General features: G+C 38.7%; 1 protein-coding gene across 2 annotated transcripts in view; it reads right to left on the reverse strand.

Annotated features, from left to right (window-relative positions):
- Positions 1-24358, reverse strand: part of RPA1 (replication protein A 70) — a gene marked incomplete at its 3' end in the record, with an annotated part of 93266 nt that overhangs the window by 20142 nt on the left and 48766 nt on the right. For both annotated transcript variants that reach the window (XM_070080641.1, XM_070080640.1), the window contains 4 exon segments: positions 3840-4081; positions 4773-4881; positions 5656-5790; positions 12860-12972. In XM_070080641.1, coding sequence (XP_069936742.1) covers positions 3840-4081; positions 4773-4881; positions 5656-5790; positions 12860-12972 — 599 coding nt within the window.

The following is a 24358-nucleotide window of genomic DNA, read 5'->3' on the forward strand; positions in this document are numbered from 1 at the left end:
TATGCTCTCATTAGCCCATCTATCCTCCAATAGCTGTTTATATCTTACCCTAACTGCCTCCTCTTTTAGTTTATAAACCTTCACCTCTCTCTTCCCTGATGCTTCTATTCTCCTTGTATCCCATCTACCTTTTACTCTCAGTGTAGCTACAACTAGAAAGTGATCTGATATATCTGTGGCCCCTCTATAAACATGTACATCCTGAAGTCTACTCAACAGTCTTTTATCTACCAATACATAATCCAACAAACTACTGTCATTTCGCCCTACATCATATCGTGTATACTTATTTATCCTCTTTTTCTTAAAATATGTATTACCTATAACTAAACCCCTTTCTATACAAAGTTCAATCACAGGGCTCCCATTATCATTTACACCTGGCACCCCAAACTTGCCTACCACACCCTCTCTAAAAGTTTCTCATATATATATATATATATATATATATATATATATATATATATATATATATATATATATATATATATATATATATATATATATATATATATATTATATATATATATATATTATATATATATATATATATATATATATATATATATATATATATATATATTTATATATATATATATATATATATATATATATTATATATATATATATATATATATATATATATATATATATATATATATTATATATATATATATATATTATATATATATATATAGATATATATATATATATATATATATATATATATATATATATATATATATATATATATATATATATATATATATATATTACATATTATATTTTTTTTTTTTTTTTTTTTTTTTTTTTTTCAACAAGTCGGCCATCTCCCATCTAGGCAGGGTGACCCAAAAAATAAAGAAAATCCCCAAAAAGAAAATACTTTCATCATCATTGAACACTTTCACCCACACTCACACATTACCACTGTTTTTGCAGAGGTGCTCAGAATACAACAGTTTAGAAGCATATACGTATAAAGATATACAAGATATCCCTCCAAACTGCCAATATCCCAAACCCCTCCTTTAAAGTGCAGGCATTGTACTTCCCATTTCCAGGACTCAAGTCCGACTATATGAAAATAACCGGTTTCCCTGAATCCCTTCACTAAATATTACCCTGCTCACACTCCAACAGATCGTCATGTCCCAAGTATCATTCGTCTCCATTCACTCCTATCTAACACGCTCACGCACGCTTGCTGGAAGTCTAAGCCCCTCGCCAACAAAACCTCCTTTACCCCTCTCTCCAACCCTTTCGAGGGCAACCTCTACCCCTCCTTCCTTCCCCTATAGATTTATATGCTTTCCATGTCATTCTACTTTGATCCATTCTCTCTAAATGACCAAACCACCTCAACAACCCCTCTTCTGCCCTCTGACTAATGCTTTTATTAACTCCACACCTTCTCCTAATTTCCATACTCCGAATTTTCTGCATAATATTTACACCACACATTGCCCTTAGACAGGACATATCCACTGCCTCCAACCGTCTCCTCGCTGCTGCATTTACCACCCAAGCTTCACATCCATATAAGAGTGTTGGTACCACTATACTTTCATACATTCCCTTCTTTGCTTCCATAGATAACGTTTTTTTGACTCCACATATACCTCAATGCACCACTCACCTTTTTTCCCTCATCAATTCTATGATTAACCTCATCCTTCATAAATCCATCCGCCGACACGTCAACTCCCAAGTATCTGAAAACATTCACTTCTTCCATACTCCTCCTCCCCAATTTGATATCCAATTTTTCTTTATCTAAATCATTTGACACCCTCATCACCTTACAACAGATGCATGCACATTTTCCATCCCAATTACAACACTATCATCTTCATTTTCACTATCTGTTCCTGTTGTACAGCCATGGGACATACTCCGAGATGTATTCCTTGCCCTTGGAATAGCATATGGCACACTAGAAGAGCGCATACCCCGTCGTATGTACTGACGCTCCACTGGTGAATATTCTATTTCACTTTCGCTACTGGAACTGTTTTCAAGAGATTGGAGTTCATATTCACTATCATTATCATCACCATTGCTCACATCTGAGTCCTGGATATGGGAAAATGCAAGTTTCCTCTTTCGTTCTGGTACAACTGAATGTGAACAAGACGGCCGAGCACCTGAGATGGAAGGCTGAGGGTCATCTGGATTTTCCTCACTTACCAGTATTATGGTCATTAGTTTTGGTCACAACCTCCTGAAAACCTTGAAAGTCATCTTCACTGACACTTCCATCTGTAGCAGAACTGTCACTGGGGAACAAAAGTGTCCCAATTCGCTGAGGAGTGAGGTGTTTCTTACTGCGAGGCATGGTGAACAAGGTGTACTAAAATGGCATTCCCACAATGCACCACTGGGTCCCTGAATTTTTTCCTACCACGCACACTGACCACGCAGACCCATTCTCTCACATCAAGGCCTACCAGCTGTTTCCCGCTTAATTTGAAGCTGCTAGAATTTACGTGTACTAGTACAGCACCAACCCTGGCATGTAAGCTGTGCTAGTACGGCACCAACCCTGAAAGGGCTAAGCTTCTAGATGGGTAAGTCCATTCCTTCCATATTGTCCTCGCCTCTAATTTAGATTGCATACACATTTTTTCAATGTGCCGGCTGTCTCCCACTGAGGCAGTGCGACCCAAAACAGAAACACTTTCACCACCATTCACACATAATCAGTCTTTGCAGAGGTGCCCAGATATGACAGTTTAGATGTTACTCCAAACAGCCAATATCTCAAGCCCCTGAATCCCTTCACAAAATATTATCTTGCTCACAGTCCAACAACAGGCCCCAAAAACAATTCGTCTCCATTCACTCCTATTTAACATGCTCACACATGCCTGCTGCCTGTCCAGGCCCCTTGCACACAAAACCTCTTTTACCCCCTCCCTCCATCCTTTCCTAGGACGACCCCTACCTTCCTCCCCTCCACTACGGATAAATTTGTTTCAGAGCCAGGACATCCAGCTTCTTTTCATTCATAACATCCACAATCATCTCTTTCTTGTCATCAGTACTACATCCACACACATTCAAACATCCCAACTTCAAGGTTTTCTTCTTTTTGTTTTTAATTATCTATATGAGAAAAGGGGTTACTAGGTCATTGCTCCTATTGCTCCTGGCATTTTAGTTGACTTTTACAACATGCATGACTTATGCAGGAAAAATTCTTATTCCACTTCCTCATGGATATGAAAGGAAAATAATAACAAGAACTATTAAGAAAAAACAAAGAAAACTCAGATGTGTATATACATAAATGCATACACTACTACTTCTTTCAACAAACCGGCCATATCCCACCAAGGCAGGGTGGCCCAAAAAGGAAAAACGAAAGTTTCCCTTTTTAAATTTAGTAATTTATACAGGAGAAGGGGTTACCAGCCCCTTGCTCCCGGCATTATAGTCACCTCTTACAACACGCATAGCTTACGGAGGAAGAATTCTGTTCCACTTCCCCATGGAGATAAGAGGAAATAAACAAGAACAAGAACTAGAAAGAAAATAGAACAACACCCAGAGGGGTGTGTATATATATATATATATATATGCTTGTATATGTATGTGCAGTGTGACCTAAGTTTAAGTAGCAAGACATACCTGAAATCTTGCATGTTTATGAGACAGATAAAAGACACCAGCAATCTTACCATCATGTAAAACAATTACAGGCTTACAGGCTTTCGTTTTACACTCACTTGGCAGGACGGTAGTACCTCCTTGGGTGGTTGCTGTCTACCAACCTACTACCTAAGAAATGCATACACATGTGCATTAATATTTAAAACTTAATTTAAAAAACTTACTTGAAGTAATAGTCGCCAGTTGAATGTGTCAAACTCGCGGCAGCACTTTTCACATCTGTACAATCCATTGTTCATGTCAATGACTTTCTTGTTGCACGAGTCAGCTGGGCAGGCACTGTATAGAGCGTTTTCCTTTTTTATCATAACAACTGTCGCTTTAGTTGTAAAATAATCAGCTTGGTCTCCACATCCAAGCTTCTCCATCTTGGCTTCTAAAATCATTTTGAAGTTGGAACCCATGCCTGAAAAATAACGATTTATTAATATAATTTAATTAAGTTTCCTTAGTGGTCATGGCATACAAAATAATCTAAAACAAATGCACATAAAAATCTTTTTCCAGCTATGGGAATTGCAAACCCTTCAACATTTGGTCCATTATATATAATATGACAAGAGACTTTTCAAATAGAAAAACTATGTTAATGGCCATTTAGGATAAATGGGAATATCATTATTGGTTTCTTTTTGCAAGTGATATAATATCATGTATTATGCCTTGTAGGGAAAGTAGCTGAAATTAGGGAGAGGTGTGGGATTAAAATAAGAAAAATCTAATACAAAGTGAGAGATGTCACAGTTGCTTTCTGCTTATGACACAGCTTTTGAGTCTAAGTTGGACCAAAATGTCATCTCTTCCTCTCTCCTGTGTGTGGGTTGTGTATAATGCTCTTAAAGAGTATCAATCATGGCATGCTTGTGTCAGAAGCCAAACATAAGTATGATATGGTTATCAGTATCTCTGGGAAGTTAAATCACCACCACCAGATACAGACCAAACAAAAGGTATACTTTGCCAGATGAACAATTGTCACACCTTGCATCATTATGTGCCGGAATGCGATAAAATATATGGGGTGTATAATAAAGGTAAAGCTAATAACTACACTGAACAAAGGGTAAATAACAGCAACAAATATATAGTTACAGTACCTCCACTACCACCACCTCTTTGGTTGGAAAGATTAATAGTGTTTGCAGAATTGCCACCATTGTCAAACCATCCCTTCAGCTTATGGGCTTCCCTAATATCAGGGTTAATCTGCAAGATAATATTTTATTTTAGTTTAGTATTTAAAACAACTTTCATCCAATATATATAGAAACCTCTTGAAAATTAAAAACTCTCCAAAATGCAATTCTGTTAACAAATTAAAGAAATTCAAGGAGAACAGGGAATGGGGGGGAGGAGGGAAGTAGTTTATTTCCCACCTCACCAGTTATCCTATTGTCCTGCAGACTTTGTTCAAGTTTTAAAACAACCTCTGATGTTCTTGTACAGAGTGCTAACACCTGAAACCCTTTCAGGGTCCAGACCCCTGATCTGAGAATTATTTTTAGGGTCCAAGAATTAAAAAAAAAAAATTAAATGAGAATCTTTTCCCGATGTAATGAAACCAGAAGTAGGAAATTTGACAGAAAACTTACGGAATTATGCTCTCACAAAGTTAGCGGTCTCAGCAATATTTACGCATCAGTAAATTCGCTCATTTTGAGTCCTATCTTAGGCCAATTCCATTCGATCAAACTCATAGCTATTTCACTAGTATTCCTTCAATTCTATCAATTAAGTACAAGAAACTGCCCATTTACCTATTTCAACTACCCAATAAAGTGATCAGAAATCAGTGGCTACTCTCACCGCTGGTCGCCGTTGCCCAGTGGTGAGAGTAGCCACTCTCATTGCTAAGGTCCAGGTAATAACCCCTTCCTACTTTCCAGGAAAATGACAAAAATCTGGAATGCTGCCTGGAAGATGAAACAACAATTAATATTATATACTCAAGGAATAAAAAATAAAGAAACCCTTTAGTACCTGAAATGAGGATGAAGATAACAGTGACAGAGAACGTCCATTGAAATCTGATAATTTGGCTCCCTTTATAGCTAAAACAGGCTGTTGAGAACCATCAAAGTTTTCTGCTGTGGTTCCCCATAATGTCACACGTACCTGCATAAGGAAAACATTGTTTACTAAACAAAAAGGTTAGGTATTATGGTATATATTGAAATTTCTAATTATACACCATCATTATTAGTTCTGATGATGATTAAGGAAACACCCTCAATTTTCTCCAGTTCACCTAATACTTGATTTTTTTTTTTTTTTAACTTTTTTTTTTTCAACAAGTCAGTTGTCTCCCACCGAGGCAGGGTGACCCAAAAAAGAAAGAAAATCCCCAAAAAGAAAATACTTTCATCATCATTCAACACTTTCACCACACTCACACATTATCACTGCTTTTGCAGAGGTGCTCAGAATACAACAGCTTAGAAGCATATACGTATAAAGATACACAACATATCCCTCCAAACTGGCAATATCCCAAACCACTCCTTTAAAGTGCAGGCATTGTACTTCCCATTTCCAGGACTCAAGTCCGACTATATGAACATGCCAGTCAATTCTGACAAAGAGGAAAACACTTTCACTGTCATTCATTATCTTGCCAGAGATGTGCTGATATCATAATTCAGTTGACCCTCCAAGCCAAAACATTCCCACCCCTCCAGTATGAAGGCACTGTACTTCCTGCCTCCAGAATTCTAAGTCTGGCTTACCAGTTTCCCTAAATCCATTCATAAATGTTACCCTGCATAGCACATCAAATCATAAATACCACTTGCCTACACTTGCTTCTAACACACTTACACACAGAGGAATATCTATGGAAAATAGCAACTATGGCAAGCACTGAAACTGCATCCCATCCAAACATCTGACACCCATCTTCTAGATAACTTCACCATAAAATCAGCACAAAAACACAAGTCAAGCGCATTAATTTTTTAATTAACAAATTATGGCACTACATGAAAATTACAACTGCACCTTCACTTTCACTGATGCAAATTAGTCTATGATGTGCTCAAATTCAGTTTTTTCAGTTTCTTCTCTATCTTCACTCAGCAGAACAAGATCACCGAGTCTGCTTTGACCCATGAAGGTTCTCAAAATACAAAAGTATTAGTTTTAACTTGCTGAATGATCTCGCACAGTTGACGATGGAAACTCAAAGTGACAAAGTGACTTCAATATTCCATTATCTGAACAGCAATCCGAAGATTGGGGAAGACGCTCTCATCTCCATACTGAACAACAAACTCAAGAAGCTATTCATGTCTTGGTATTTTCATGTTGGCCCAACTTGATAACAACATTCTGCAATCCAAAATTTCATCAAGTAGCTGTTGTCCATCAGCATCAGTTTGGAGCTGTACAATTTGCCCAAATTTTCGCACTTCTTCTTTAGTTCCCTCAACATCGAGAAGGAATCACAAATGAGTGAACCCTTCTTCCATTTCTCTGTGAAGACGGTCGAGTGTTCCCTTCATGACTCTTTCCTCCTTGGCTGTTAACCCAGTTTCCCTCCAGTTCTCATCAGCCATTCATTTCTTTGGTCTCTGACGTCTTTTAACTTCAATATTCCATTCTTGACAGACTGAATCCTCCTTCAAGTGACTCACTGACCAACACTCATCTTTCATCATCAAAATGACTTTGGAGGGCTTTCAAATCCAGGGCAGCATCATGGAAGTTCATGCTAGGATCCTGCAGCCCCTTCCAAATATGGTCAATGCAAATAGTACTTTGCTCCAAAATCCTAGTAAAGTCAGAAAAATGTAGCTCAACATGCCATTAAACAGCTGCCTCATATCACTCCTTGTTTTACTGGTCTCTCTTTCATTGTCTATCATGTAAAGTAAAAGGACACAAATGCAACTGAATGTGACAATTCAGATTCTAAAAAATGTGTAGCTGGTGCAGGAGACTCCATGGAACGTGTCGAACAACTTGTTCCGGGCTTTTCAAAGAAGGGCATGAAGAACTTGCTCGACTTCTTGGCATCCTCCACCTTCAACTTTCATCTCTTCTGTCCTTCAGCTCCACTTTCCTTCTTGTGAAGGAACTTTTCATGGCCTTCTTACACAATAAGGAAATGGCATTTTAAATAAGAAACTTCACAGATTTTGCACAAAATTCTAGACTACCTCCCTAGTTTATGCAGGAAAATGGTCTTACTGCCAGGTGGCACTGAGCAGTGGTACTGTGAGGTATGTAATCAAGTAGCTCCCAGCCCCTGTATTTTTACCTGCCTAGGTGGGAAATTGCCGGCGTTTGAAAAAAAAAAATCATACAAGTGGTTAAACAATCTAGCCATCCTAGTGCTTCTCACCCATGATAATCAAAGACTGATCATCCATCAGAAGAAAATTTTTTCACTATCCGAGGATGGGTTGTCTAATAGAACCTGCTCCGTGGTGCCCAGGGTGCATACCATACCTGCCATACTATAGGTACCCCACTACTTACACAAGCCTGTTAGATGTCCAAGCATCCAACAGTTTACCATGCCGATTTATGACCACACGATACACTGTTTATCATGTAATGACCTTTGATATACCTTTGAAGAGTTTCGAGAGTTTATCTACTCTCTGAGCCCAGCCAAGGGCCAGACTCGTCTGGTGTTTGCCTGGTCAACCAGATTGTTGCTGCTGGAGGCCAGCTGCCCTACATATCCATCACAGCTTGGTTGATCTGGCACCTGGAGAGGCACCAGAGGTGAAGATACTTGTCCAGTTTCCTCTTGAAGGCTTCTACACTTGTTCCAGCCGTGTTCCTGATACCTTCTGGTAAGATGTTGAATAATCTGGGACCCCGGATGTTGATACAGTGTTCCCTTATTGTCCCCACCACACCCCTGTTCCTCACCGGGTTTATTTTACATTTCCTTCTATATCTCTCACTCCAGTATGTTATGGCAGTGTGCAGATTTGGGACCAGGCCCTAGAGTACTTTCCAGGTACACATATATTATCGTGTATCTCTCTCTCTCCTCCTCTCCAATGAATACATGTTCAAGACTTGAAGGCATTCCCAGTAGTTTAGGTGCTTTACTGGCTCAATGTGAGCCATAAACACACACTATTTATTCCAGCTCTGATATTTCTCCTGCTTTGAATGGGGCCATCAGCACTGAGCAATATTCTAAGTGAGGGAGCACTAGTGATTCGAAGAGTGTCACCATCGGCATTATTTCCCTTGTTTTGAAAGTTCTCAATACCCACTCCCGTCATCTTCCTGGCTGTCATGATCTTTGTCTTGTTATGAATTCCTTTTCACAGGCACATTTTGAATGTGCTGTCATTTTGTGATTGGTGTGTTTTGGGTTCAAGGCATCAAAATAACATTAATAAAATACAAGAAGAGTTGAACATGTCTAGCTAAGCCAATGCCCTTATTTTATGTTTGATCACCATGCTAAGCAGTTTTTGGTGAAAAAGAAATAAATATTACTTTAGACATTCAATAAAACAAAGACTGAAGAATACTATAGTGATGAGTACTCTGAAGGATTTACACTGTTATCATCTAACAAGGTAGGCAAGATAAATTCAGACTTGAAATTAGATATTCTTGGATCCTCACAAACAAGGGTGTGTTAAAAGAAAAATTAAACTAATTACTGTACCTTCAAAGGAGAGTAAATGAGAAAATGGGGAAGTTTTTATCAGCAAATCTAGCTGTCAAAGTGTTGGATCAAAATTAACAAGTCATGAGAGTACGGAGTGCAGAAACTTGGCAATTACAAATGAAAGAGAATATGCATTAGGAGGGGATGAGGAGGTACTGAATAGAGGGAGAGAATATTTTGAGGTTACTGAATGTTGTTGATGAAAGGGAAGTAGAAATTTCATGCAGAGAGAGAGAAATAGTTTCTCTTAAGAGTAAAGAGGCACCAGAGGTGAGGCACATTAAAAATATAAAGTAGCCAGGCAGATGCTGAAAGCAGGTGGGGAAATGGTTTTAGAACCATTGATATATTTAACATGTGCATAAAAGAAGGTAAGGTATCTACGGAGTGGCAGAGCACGTATAGTCCTTTGTATTAGACAAAAGGGGACGAAAGAATTACTGTGGAACAAGTCTAAAGAAAAGTTGCAAAGGTTTGTGGACAAGTTTGGAAGGGTGTGTAAAGGTAGAAGTTGAAAGTGAACACAGATAAGAGTAAGGTGATGAGGGTATCAAATGATTTACATAAAGAAAAATTGGATATCACATTGGAGAGAGGGAGTATGGAAGAAGTGAATGTTTTCAGATATTTGGGAGTTGACTTGTCAGCAGATGAGTTTATGAAGGATGAGGTTAACCATAGAATTGATGAAGGAAAAAAGGCGAGTGGTGCATTGAGGTATCTGTGGAGACAAAAAAACGTTATCTATGGAGGCCAAGAAGGGAATGTATGAAAGTATAGTGGTACCAACAATCTTATATGGGTGTGAAGCTTGGGTTGTGAATGCTGCAGCGAGGAGGCAGCTGGAGGCAGTGGAGATGTCATGTCTGAGGACAATGTGTGGTGTAAATATTATGCAGAGAATTCGGAGTGTGAAAATTAGGAAGTGTGGAGTTACTAAGAGTATTAGTCAGAGGGCTGAAGAGGGGCTGTTGAGGTGGTTTGGTCATTTAGTGAGAATGGATCAAAGTACAATGACTTGGAGAGCGTATAAATCTGTAGAGGAAGGAAGGAAGGCGGGGTAGGGGTCATCCTCGAAAAGGTTTGAGGGAGGGAGTAAAGGAGGTTTTGTCGGCGAGGGGTTTGAACCTCCAGCAAGCACGTGTGAGCATGTTTGATAGGAGTGAATGGAGATGAATGGTTTTTGGGACCTGACAAGCTGTTGGAGTGTAAGTAGGGTAATATTTTGTGAAGGGATTTGGGGAAACCGTTTAGCCGGACTTGAGTCCTGGTAATGGGAAGTACAATGCCTGCACTTTAAAGGAAGGGTTTGGAATATTGGCAGTTTGGAGGGACTTCTGAACTGTCGTATCTGAGCGCCTCTGCAAAGACAGTGATTATGTATGAGTGAGGTGAAAGTGTTGAATGATGATGAAAGTATTTTCTTTTTTGGGATTTTCTTTCTTTTTGTGTCATCCTGCCTCGGTGGGAGACAACCGAAGTGTTAAAGGGGGATGGGGGCTAGGCTGGATAAAGTGCATAGTAGATGTATTACTGGAAGTTATAGGAACGAAAGCAGCATTGTAGAGGAACAAGGATAGTACATGTTTAGATTTAAAAGTAGATTTCATTCTTTGTCTTTTGAGTAACTGATACAGGAGAATGGGTTATAACAAATGCTTACAAAGGAAGGATCCTAATTCATTTCCAAACAGAATTTAAAGGAAACACTAAGATGAAGACCTGTTAAGAAATTAGAAAACAAAACAGATGGCTGTATATATATACATATGTATACCTACACAATCATCTGAGTACTATACACTGGGTGTCAGAAGCAGTATAAAGATTTATATACTTGTTATTTCATGTGCTCATGAGATGAGAGGGGGCAAGCAGTCCTGCCAATGTAAAATAATTAACAGGTTTCTGTTTTACACCTGAATGCTTATATTCTAAAGGAGGAGCAGTAGTGCAGTTCAGAGGGTCATTTGAATTGTGATGTTTGTGCACTTCTGGCACAACAGCCAATGAATGAATGACTGAATCGTCTCTCTCTTTTAGGGCTACCCTACCTTGGTAAGAGATGGCCGGGGCTTAAAAAAAAAGTGGAAGTTACACCAGACAACCCAATTAAAAAAAAAAAAAGTGAATAACAGAATGGACGAGGGAAAGAAGGTACCTGGAGTGTCGAGTATGTGGACACTTTGCCAACAGATGCACAATAGGTAGTGTCTCAGAATAATATGGTGCTAACACAATATGGAAACAAGGCTTGGTCTTTTGAATGTTGCAATAAGGCAGTTGAGATATTGTTTGAGGTGAACTTGTGATGTGAACATTATGCAGAGAATAAGGAGTGAGGAAAATTAAGAGTACAATGAGACAGAATGATGGAAACTACTCAGGGAGCAGAGGAGACATTATTGAGATGACATGGTTAATTTAGAAGAATGTACCAAGATAGGTTGACCAAGGTGTAAAATTCTGGGACGAATGTTGTGTGTGGTAAACATTCCGTGAGGGTGTAAGATGATCAACTTGTGTTGATCATTCAGCACTACACAGCAAGGGTAAGAGAGGTTGTTACACATTAGCTTAAGCATCTACCAGAGTAAGATTGCATCAGTGTATTAGAACAGTGGATAAGAGATTTTTTTTTGTCAAGTTGTTGGAGTGTGAGCAGGACAATATCTATGCACTCTGATGTAGTCGATCAATGGGCGGACTATTACTCTTCATGCACTTTTGACAAGTCAAATAAGATATGATTGACAGTGAATGTGTTTTCCTTAGTTGGGTTACCTGCCTTTGTTGGTAAAATCTTCTGGTTATCTTGCTACAAACATCACAATTTAAACGACTCTTCAAACCGCAACATCCTCACCACTCCTTCAAAGGGTAGGCACCTTACTTTTCACCTCCAGGACTGGAGTTCAGTGTATCAATTTCCCTGAATCCATTAATGTTATCTTGCACTATAGCATGTTCCCAAGCTATAATTTTTTTTTTAATGCTAATTATCTCCCACCAAGGCAGGGCAATCCGAAAAAAAGATGAAATGATTTCACCATCACTAACAAAATCCCTGTCTAGCCAAAGGTGCACAGATACTACAGTTCAGATGTCCCTCCAAATTGCAATATTCTCATCCTTCCTTCAGAGTCCTCTTCCAGGACTCAAATCTAGCTAACCAGGTTCCCTGAACCCCTTCATAAATTTGATCTTTCTTACACTCCAACAGCACATCAAGTCAAAAACACTCTCATCCACTCACTCTTATCTAAGATGCTGTAATATAACTTGTATATTACAGCATAAATAAAAATTTTTACTACTCAATCACCAATATGCTCTGTAATGATATGACCTTATGTCTAAAATAATAAGGAAATAAAATATAAGAATGTCTTGCTACAGCAGTAATAAAAATGAAAAGCAATTATCTTAATTACCGAATTGTGGCATACTACTCCCAAACATACAATAATTTCATCATAATTGTAAGAAAAAACACAAGTCTCTTAAATTTATAAGAGCAACTGTTAGTTTATAACTTACTTCTCTATTTGTATCATCTACAATTTGTATGTCTCTTTTCTTTAGCTCACGGCCACTTGATTTTTGCTGAACAGTACTAATATCAAGGGTTTCCTTGCACACACCAATAACATCTGAAAAATAAAAGAACACTTATTATTTTCAATATTAAAAATGTACTATACATACATATTCACATGGGTTGATACCAAAATTTTTAAACTCAAATCTCAGGTAATTTCCTAATCACAGATTTAATAAGTGTTTTAATGTTCCAATCAACACAATGTTTGTTGACAGTGCCCAGGAGTAAGCAAACTACATTTTTACTGCATCTTAACATAGGTAATGGACTTTAATGTGTTTTCTCAGAACAGTAATTTCACACCTGATATATATATATATATATATATATATATATATATATATATATATATATATATCCTATTCTCCGTCTTACTCTTAATTCTTTCAATTATAACTCTACCATACACTTTACCAGGTACACTCAACAGACTTATCCCCCTATAATTTTTGCACTCTCTCTAATGGAAAAGGGGCGAAAAGAGAGTGCAAAAATTATAGGGGGATAAGTCTGTTGAGTGTACCTGGTAAAGTGTATGGTAGAGTTATAATTGAAAGAATTAAGAGTAAGACGGAGAATAGGATAGCAGATGAACAAGGAGGCTTTAGGAAAGGTAGGGGGTGTGTGGACCAGGTGTTTACAGTGAAACATATAAGTGAACAGTATTTAGATAAGGCTAAAGAGGTGTTTGTGGCATTTATGGATTTGGAAAAGGCGTATGACAGGGTGGATAGGGGGGCAATGTGGCAGATGTTGCAAGTGTATGGTGTAGGAGGTAGGTTACTGAAAGCAGTGAAGAGTTTTTACGAGGATAGTGAGGCTCAAGTTAGAGTATGTAGGAAAGAGGGAAATTTTTTCCCAGTAAAAGTAGGCCTTAGACAAGGATGTGTGATGTCACCGTGGTTGTTTAATATATTTATAGATGGGGTTGTAAGAGAAGTAAATGCGAGGGTCTTGGCAAGAGGCGTGGAGTTAAAAGATAAAGAATCACACACAAAGTGGGAGTTGTCACAGCTGCTCTTTGCTGATGACACTGTGCTCTTGGGAGATTCTGAAGAGAAGTTGCAGAGATTGGTGGATGAATTTGGTAGGGTGTGCAAAAGAAGGAAATTAAAGGTGAATACAGGAAAGAGTAAGGTTATGAGGATAACAAAAAGATTAGGTGATGAAAGATTGAATATCAGATTGGAGGGAGAGAGTATGGAGGAGGTGAACGTATTCAGATATTTGGGAGTGGACGTGTCAGCGGATGGGTCTATGAAAGATGAGGTGAATCATAGAATTGATGAGGGAAAAAGAGTGAGTGGTGCACTTAGGAGTCTGTGGAGACAAAGAACTTTGTCCTTGGAGGCAAAGAGGGGAATGTATGAGAGTATAGTTTTACCAACGCTCTTATATGGGTGTGAAGCGTGGGTGATGAATGTTGCAGCGAGGAGAAGGCTGGAGGCAGTGGAGATGTCATGTCTGAGGGCAATGTGTGGTGTGAATATAATGCAGAGAATTCGTAGTTTGGAAGTTAGGAGGAGGTGCGGGATTACCAAAACTGTTGTCCAGAGGGCTGAGGAAGGGTTGTTGAGGTGGTTCGGACATGTAGAGAGAATGGAGCGAAACAGAATGACTTCAAGAGTGTATCAGTCTGTAGTGGAAGGAAGGCGGGGTAGGGGTCGGCCTAGGAAGGGTTGGAGGGAGGGGGTAAAGGAGGTTTTGTGTGCGAGGGGCTTGGACTTCCAGCAGGCATGCGTGAGCGTGTTTGATAGGAGTGAATGGAGACAAATGGTTTTTAATACTTGACGTGCTGTTGGAGTGTGAGCAAAGTAACATTTATGAAGGGATTCAGGGAAACCGGCAGGCCGGACTTGAGTCCTGGAGATGGGAAGTACAGTGCCTGCACTCTGAAGGAGGGGTGTTAATGTTGCAGTTTAAAAACTGTAGTGTAAAGCACCCTTCTGGCAAGACAGTGATGGAGTGAATGATGGTGAAAGTTTTTCTTTTTCAGGCCACCCTGCCTTGGTGGGCATCGGCCGGTGTGATAATAAAAAAAAAAAAAAAAAATATATATATATATATATATATATATATATATATATACATATATATATATGTATATACATACATACTGTAAAGTAGGCCCCTGAACTAACAACATTCCAACTTGAGATGCTCCATATTTACGATGCAGGTACTATAGAACCAATTAATTACCTGTGAACAAGTGACTGGCTCTTCTGACAGCATAACTACTTACAAAGGTGGTGTTATGGCTAATGGTTGACCTGAATATTTTTTCTTGGTTATTTTTTACCTATTGAATTTGCTACTCATTTTCTTGGTTATTTTTTACCTATTGAATTTGCTACTCAAACTAAAACATTATGGAATAAAAGGACATGTTCTCATACATAAAATCTTACTTGAGGGACAGACATCAACAAGTGACCATCAGTGACTTCTTCAGAAACCAGGTCACCATACAGGTTCCACAAGGTAGTGCCCTAGGCCCTCTCCTACTTTTTTTTATTATTATTATCACACTGGCCGATTCCCACCAAGGCAGGGTGGCCCGAAAAAGAAAAACTTTCACCATCATTCACTCCATCACTGTCTTGCCAGAAGGGTGCTTTACACTACAGTTTTTAAACTGCAACATTAACACCCCTCCTTCAGAGTGCAGGCACTGTACTTCCTCTCCTACTTATCTACATCAATGAACTTCCTAATGCTTCACAGGTACTGAAAACAATTATGTTTGCAGATGACACAGTTTTTTTTTTTTACTTTGAATGCCTATCCGGCCAAACTCAACAACACTGTAAATGCCAAAATTGCAAAAATATGTACTTGAATCATAAATAACAATCTTGCTCTAAATATTTACAGGACCTATATAAAGTTTAGGAAGAAAACTAAAAATGTTCATATGAACAAAGATTTGCTTCACATACACATACACCAATCGACAGGAAGGTCAAGGGTAAATTCTTGGGAATACACCTGGACAGCAAACTAAAATTAAACAAACAGAACATTTTCAAAAATCTCTCCAAAACATTGGGCATTTTCTCAAAAGTGCACTATTATGTTCCCCAAGCATCCATGTTCACTTTGTACTATTCATTTATCTATCCAAACCTCACCTATGCTATCTGTGTATGGGGAACAACAACAGCTAATCACCTTTAACCAGTTGTTACTCAGCAAAAATCAGCTCTCAGAATAATCACTCATTCAGGCTCCAGACAACACACATACACCCCTTATTCAAGTTTAAATTTGCTTCACGTACAAAATATCCATCGAGACAAAAAGGGAAATACATGAGGATATAGTGGTACCAACACTCTTATACGGGTTTGAGGCACAGGTTACAAATGTTGCAGCGAGGAGGAGGCTGTAGGCAGTGATGTCATGTTTGAGTTTTTTTTTTTTTGTTTCTAAACATGTCAGCCATCTCCCAATGAGGCAGGGTGACCCTAAAGACAAAAACACTTTCACCATCATTCAAAGAATTTTTAGCTTGGAGATTAAGAGGTACATTGGAGTGGAGGAGAGAGAGGTACAGGATAATATATAAGAACATAAAAAAGAAGGAACACTGCAACAGGCCTACTGACCCATGCGGAGCAGGTCCATGTCCCCCACCACGGATTAGACCAATTACCTCCCCCGCCACCGGGATTAGCCCAATGGCCCATCCAGTCTGATCATCTCCACTCAAGGATGGAACACTGCACCAGACCCAGCAGCACAAGCTAGTCAGGTCCAACTCACGCCCACCCACACCCACTCATGTATTTATCTAACCTATTTTTAAAAGAACACAACATTTTAGCCTCAATAACTGTACTCGGGAGTTTGTTCCACTCATCCACAACTCTATTACCAAACCAGTGCTTTCCTATATCCTTTCTGAATCTGATTTTCTCCAACTTGAAACCATTGCTGCGAGTCCTGTCTTGGATGGAAATTTTCAGCACGCTATTTACAACCCCTTTATTTATTCCTGTTTTCCATTTATATAGGGGAAGGAAGGCGGGGTAGGGGCTGTCCTCGAAAGGGTTGGAGAGAGGAGGTAAAGGAGGTTTTGTGGGCAAGGGGCTTGGACTTCCAGCAATCGTGCGTGAGCGTGTTAGATAGGAGTGAATGGAGACGAATGGTTTTTGGGACCTGACGATCTGTTGGGGTGTGAGCAGGGTAATATTTAGTGAAGGGATTCAGGGAAACCGGTTATTTTCATATAGTCGGACTTGAGTCCTGGAAATGGGAAGTACAATGCCTGCACTTTAAAGGAGGGGTTTGGGATATTGGCAGTTTGAAGGGATATGTTGTGTATCTTTATATGTATATGCTTCTAAACTGTTGTATTCTGAGCACCTCTGCAAAAACAGTGATAATGTGTGAGTGTGGTGAAAGTGTTGAATGATGATGAAAGTATTTTCTTTTTGGGGATTTTCTTTCTTTTTTGGGTCACCCTGCCTCGGTGGGAGACGGCCAACTTATTGGGGGGGGGGGGGGGAACACCTCGATCATATCCCCCCTAATTCTACGCCTTTTGAGAGAGTGCAGATTCAGGGCCCTCAGTTTATCCTCATAGGGAAGATTTCTGATACATGGGATCATCTTTGTCATCCTCCTCTGTACATTTTCCAGAGCATTTATATCCATTCTGTAATACGGTGACCAGAACTGAGCAGCAGTCTAAATGAGGCCTAACCAAGGATATATAGAGTTGAAGAACAACAGGAGGACTTGTATTATTTATACTACTAGATATGAAGCCAAGAATTCTGTTAGCTTTATTGCGAACACTAATACACTGTTGTCTTGGTTTTAGATTACTGCTAACCAGAACTCCTAAATCCTTTTTGCAATCAGTAGTATTAAGATCTACATTATTTAGTTTATACAGGTCTCCCTCAACATTCGCGAGGGTTAGGGGATCAAGAGCCTCGCGAATGTTGAAAAACCGTGAATGTTTGGTGCCCCAATATATTGTAGGGAAATATATTACAATACTGCTTCCTTAACTTGTTGAACCATGAATAATCATAAAATACATGAAAACGTCGTAAATTGTACTAAATATATACATGTTATGCTTTAATAACATATGTTATTTAATAACATGTATGCTAATAACATGTATGTTATTAAATACCACAGACTCCACCACTGCCTCCACCACTGAGAGTCCCTACTACCCTCCCTCCGACCCCCGCAACTGGCAGCCAGCCCTCCCACCACTCAGTGTGGAGAGTGTTTTGTTTGTTCATTATTTGCTATTAAACTACAGAATAAATTATGTAAACCCATTCATGACTGCATATTGGAATGGCTATTAGGAAAGGTATTAGACGGTGACATCATGTGTTTACTCTTGAACACAGCAAAGAATCGAACATTTCTGCTATTGCTAATAATAACAAAAGTAATAATAGTAATAATAATAATAATAATAAATACGATATAATTGAAGAAGGAAATTGTACAAAAATACGAGGGAGTGGATGACACATCATCAGTGTGACTGTTTATGCTGGAGTGAACATTAGTCTCCCTGCTCTTCCAAACATTTCACAATAATTCAGCGGTTGAGGCAGTGGTATTTAATAACATATGTTATAAATAATAATAGTACATGTTATTATTAATAACATGTATTATTATTAACATGTATGTATTTAACCCCTTCAGGGTCCAAGGCCCAAATCTGAAGTGGTGCCCCAGTGTCCAAGAATTTTCAAAAAAAAAATTTATTTTTTCTTATGAAATGGTAGAGAATCTTTTTGTGAAGGTAATAAAACAAAAAGTACGAAAATTGATGGAAAATTGACGAAATTATGCTCTCGCGAATTTTGATGTGTCAGCGATATTTACGAATCGGCGATTTTGCCGACTTTGACTCCCATTTTAGGCCAATTACATTATTCCAGTCAACCAAATTCCTAGCTATTTCACTAGTATTACTCCTATTCTATCGATTGAGCACAAGAAATCGCCAAGTCAACTGTTTCAACTACAAATTAAAGTGATCGGATATTGTTAATTTGGCCAATTTAACACAAAGTTCAAAATATTCCAATTTCTAAATAGGGTCCAGAATAAACAATGTAGGTATTCCTGGAACTAAACTAACATTTCCTCTGTTCATTAGTTACGTTTTGAGGCTTTACAAATAAATTCCATTTTGATTTTTTATTCACATAATGAATTTTTATTCACACCAAAAAATAGAAGATTTACTGTTATGCAATACTGTAATAATTGTATAAATATCATCACAATATTTGTGAATGCATATTAGACCCACCAGCTCGCGTGTATTAGACGTGTGAGGTCGTTTGTTTACTCTTGAATATCGGCAAAAATTTAACATTTCTGCTACTTTGAGCTCAGTTTCAAGCCATTTCCAGTGCTAAAACCAATCAAAATCATCTCTATTACTGTATTATGTCTTCCATTCTATCAAATGAGACCAAGAAATCGCAAATACAACTATAAAATACATACGAAAAAACACTGCAAAGTCGCTGTTTTAATCAAAAAATCATGATTTCAGTGTTTTTTCTCTCATTATACACAGAGTGCTGCAGGATCTGTTTTATGTGGTGCACACATACCACATAGATGTATTCTCTCATATCTAGGCCCAAATGTACCACTCACAGTTTATCAGAGTGAGCTGAGCTCATGACGTAGATCTACGGTTTGGACCCTGAACGTAAAGCCGTAGATCTACGGGACGGACCCTGAAAGGGTTAATAACATATATGTTATAAATAATAATAGTACATATTATTAATAACATGTATTATTATTAACATGTATGTTATTAAATACCATTGCCTTAATCACTGCCTCTACCACTCCAGTCACACTCAATCTACAAGCACCAAACACAATGAATTATTGTGAAATGTTTGGAAGAGCAGGGAGACTAATGTTCACTCCAGCATAAATAAAGCCACACTGACGATGTGTCAACCACTCCCTCGTATTTTTGTACAATTTCCTTCTTCAAATATATCATTATTATTATTATTATTATTATTATTATTATTATTATTATTATTATTATTACTACTATTGTTATTATTAGCTGTAGCAGAAATGTTTAATTCTTTGCTGTGTTCAAGAGTAAACACATGATGTCACCGTCTAATACCTGTCCAAATAGCCATTCCAATATGCAGTCATGAATGGGTTTACATTATTTATACTGTAGTTTAATAGCAAATAATGAACAAACAAAACACTCACCACACTGAGTGGTGGGAGGGCTGGCTGCCAGTTGCGGGGGTCAGAGGGAGAGTAGAAGGGATTTGCAGGAGGCGGGAAACTTAAATATGATTCGGCGGCTGGGAATTTGGTGGCTGGGAATTCGCGAATGTGTGAAGCCCGTGAAAGTTGAAAACGTGAATGTTGAGGGAGACCTGTATGTTTTTTTTTTTTTCAACAAGTAGGTCGTCTCCCACCGAGGCAGGGTGACCCAAAAAAGAAAGAAAATCCCTAAAAAGAAAATTCTTTCATCATCATTCAACACTTTCACCACACTCACACATTATCACTGCTTTTGCAGAGGTGCTCAGAATACAACAGTTTAGAAGCATATACGTATAAAGATACACAACATATCCCTCCAAAGTGCCAATATCCCAAACCCCTCCTTTAAAGTGCAGGCATTGTACTTCCCATTTCCAGGATTCAAGTCCGACTATAAGAAAATAACCGGTTTCCCTGAATCCCTTCACTAAATATTACCCTGCTCACACTCCAACAGATCGTCAGGTCCCAAGTATCATTCGTCTCCATTCACTCCTATCTAACACGCTCATGCACGCTTGCTGGAAGTCCAAGCTCCTCGCCCACAAAACCTCCTTTACCCCCTCTTTCCAACCCTTTCGAGGACGACCCCTACCCCTCTTTCCTTCCCCTATAGATTTATATGCTTTCCATGTCATTCTACTTTGATCCATTCTCTCTAAATGACCAAACCACCTCAACAACCCCTCTTCTGCCCTCTGACTAATGCTTTTATTAACTCCACACCTTCTCCTAATTTCCACACTCCGAATTTTCTGCATAATATTTACACCACACATTGCCCTTAGACAGGACATCTCCACTGCCTCCAACCGTCTCCTCGCTGCTGCATTTACCACCCAAGCTTCACATCCATATGAGAGTGTTGGTACTACTATACTTTCATACATTCCCTTCTTTGCCTCCATAGATAATGTTTTTTGACTCCACATATACCTCAACGCATCACTCACCTTTTTTCCCTCATCAATTCTATGATTAACCTCATCCTTCATAAATCCATCCGCCGACACGTCAACTCCCAAGTATCTGAAAACATTCACTTCTTCCATACTCCTCCTCCCCAATTTGATATCCAATTTTTTTTTATCTAAATCATTTGATACCCTCATCACTTTACTCTTTTCTATGTTCACTTTCAACTTTCTACCTTTACACACATTCTCAAACTCATCCACTAACCTTTGCAATTTTTCTTTAGAATCTCCCATAAGCACAGTATCATCAGCAAAAAGTAACTGTGTCAATTCCCATTTTGAATTTGATTCCCCATAATTTAATCCCACCGCTCTCCCGAACACCCTAGCATTTACTTCTTTTACAACCCCATTTATAAATATATTAAACAACCATGGTGACATTACACATCCCTGTCTAAGACCTACTTTTACCGGGAAGTATTCTCCCTCTCTTCTACACACCCTAACCTGAGCCTCACTATCCTCATAAAAGCTCTTTACAGCATTTAGTAACTTACCACCTATTCCATAAACTTGCAACATCTGCCACATTGCTCCTCTCTCCACTATCATATGCCTTTTCTAAATCCATAAATGCAATAAAAACTTCCCTACCTTTATCTAAATACTGTTCACATATATGCTTCAATGTAAACACTTGATCTACACATCCCCTACCCACTCTGAAGCCTCCTTGCTCATCCGCAATTCTACATTCTGTCTTACCTCTAATTCTTTCAATTATAACTCTACTGTATACTTTTCCTGGTATACTCAGTAAACTTATTCCTCTATAATTTTTACAATCTCTTTTGTCCCCTTTCCCTTTATATAAAGGGACTATACATGCTCTCTGCCAATCCCTAGGTACCTTCCCCTCTTTCATACATTTATTAAACATAAGTACCAACCACTCCAACACTATATCCCCCCCTGCTTTTAACATTTCTGTCATGATCCCATCAGTTCCAGCTGCTTTACCCCCTGTCATTCTACGTAATGCCTCACGTACCTCCACCACACTTACATTCTGCTCTTCTTCACTCCTAAAAGATGGTATACCTCCCTGGCCAGTGCATGAAATTACCGCCTCCCTTTCTTCCTCAACATTTAAAAGTTCCTCAAAATATTCTCGCCATCTACCTAATACCTCCCTCTCCCCATCTACTAACTCCCCTACTCTGTTTTTAACTGACAAATCCATATTTTCCCTAGGCTTTCTTAACTTGTTTAACTCACTCCAAAATTTTTTCTTATTTTCATTAAAATTTCTTGACAGTGCCTCTCCCACTCTTTCATCTGCTCTCCTTTTGCACTCTCTCACCACTCTCTTCACCTTTCTTTTACTCTCCATATACTCTGCTCTTCTTATAACACTTCTGCTTTGTAAAAACCTCTCGTAAGCTACCTTTTTCTCTTTTATCACACCCTTTACTTCATCATTCCACCAATCACTCCTCTTTCCTCCTGCCCCCACCCTCCTATAACCACAAACTTCTGCCCCACATTCTAATACTGCATTTTTAAAACTATTCCAACCCTCTTCAACCCCCCCACTACTCATCTTTGCACTAGCCCACCTTTCTGCCAATAGTCGCTTATATCTCGCCCGAACTTCCTCCTCCCTTAATTTATACACTTTCACCTCCCTCTTACTTGTTGTTGCCACCTTCCTCTTTTCCCATCTACCTCTTACTCTAACTGTAGCTACAACTAAATAATGATCTGATATATCAGTTGCCCCTCTATAAACATGTACATCCTGGAGCCTACCCATCAACCTTTTATCCCCCAATACATAATCTAACAAACTACTTTCATTACGTGCTACATCATACCTTGTATATTTATTTATCCTCTTTTTCATAAAATATGTATTACTTATTACCAAATTTCTTTCTACACATAGCTCAATTAAAGGCTCCCCATTTACATTTACCCCTGGCACCCCAAATTTACCTACTACTCCCTCCATAACATTTTTACCCACTTTAGCATTGAAATCCCCAACCACCATTACTCTCACACTTGATTCAAAACTCCCCACGCATTCACTCAACATTTCCCAGAATCTCTCTCTCTCCTCTACACTTCTCTCTTCTCCAGGTGCATATACGCTTACTATAACCCACTTTTCACATCCAATCTTTATTTTACTCCACATAATCCTTGAATTTATGCATTTGTAGTCCCTCTTTTCCTGCCATAGCTTATCCTTCAACATTATTGCTACTCCTTCTTTAGCTCTAACTCTATTTGAAACCCCTGACCTAATCCCATTTATTCCTCTCCATTGAAACTCTCCCACCCCCTTCAGCTTTGTTTCACTTAAAGCCAGAACATCCAGTTTCTTCTCATTCATAACATCCACAATCATCTCTTTCTTATCATTTGCACAACATCCACGCACATTCAGACTTCCCACTTTGACAATTTTCTTCTTCTTATTCTTTTTAGTAATCTTTACAGGAAAAGGGGTTACTAGCCCATTGTTCCCGGCATTTTAGTTGACTTTTACAACACGCATGGCTTACGGAGGAAAGATTCTTATTCCACTTCCCCATGGATATAAAAGGAAAAGTAATAAGACCAAGAACTATTAAGATAAAATCAAAGAAAACTCAGATGAGTGTGTATAAATAAACATGTACATGTATGTGTAGTGTGACCTAAGTGTATGTAGAAGTAGCAAGACGTTCCTGTAATCTTGCATATTTATGAGACAGACAAAAGACACCAGCAATCCTACCATCATGTAAAACAATTACAGGCTTTCGTTTTACACTCACTTGGCAGGACGGTAGTACCTCCCTGGGTGGTTGCTGTCTACCAACCTACTACCTGTATGTGGCATGGTTATTTACCTGTCCTACATTTAGAACTTTGCATCTGCCAATGTTAAACTGCATCTGCCACTTCTCCGACAATTGCATCAGTCTATTCAAATCATCCTGGAGTGCTCTAGTGTCCTCATTAGAAAGAATTGGACGGCCTATTTTGGCGTCATCAGCAAATTTGCTTATGTCGCTATTTATTCCCTCATCTATGTCGTTTATGTAAATTGTGAACAACAACGGGCCCAACACTGACCCCTGAGGAACACCGCTTGTGACGTGCCCCCATTCTGATTTCTCCCCATTTATGCAAACTCTCTGC

The sequence above is a fragment of the Cherax quadricarinatus genome, unplaced genomic scaffold (genome assembly GCF_038502225.1).
Source record: "Cherax quadricarinatus isolate ZL_2023a unplaced genomic scaffold, ASM3850222v1 Contig748, whole genome shotgun sequence".
Lineage (NCBI taxonomy): Eukaryota > Metazoa > Arthropoda > Malacostraca > Decapoda > Parastacidae > Cherax > Cherax quadricarinatus.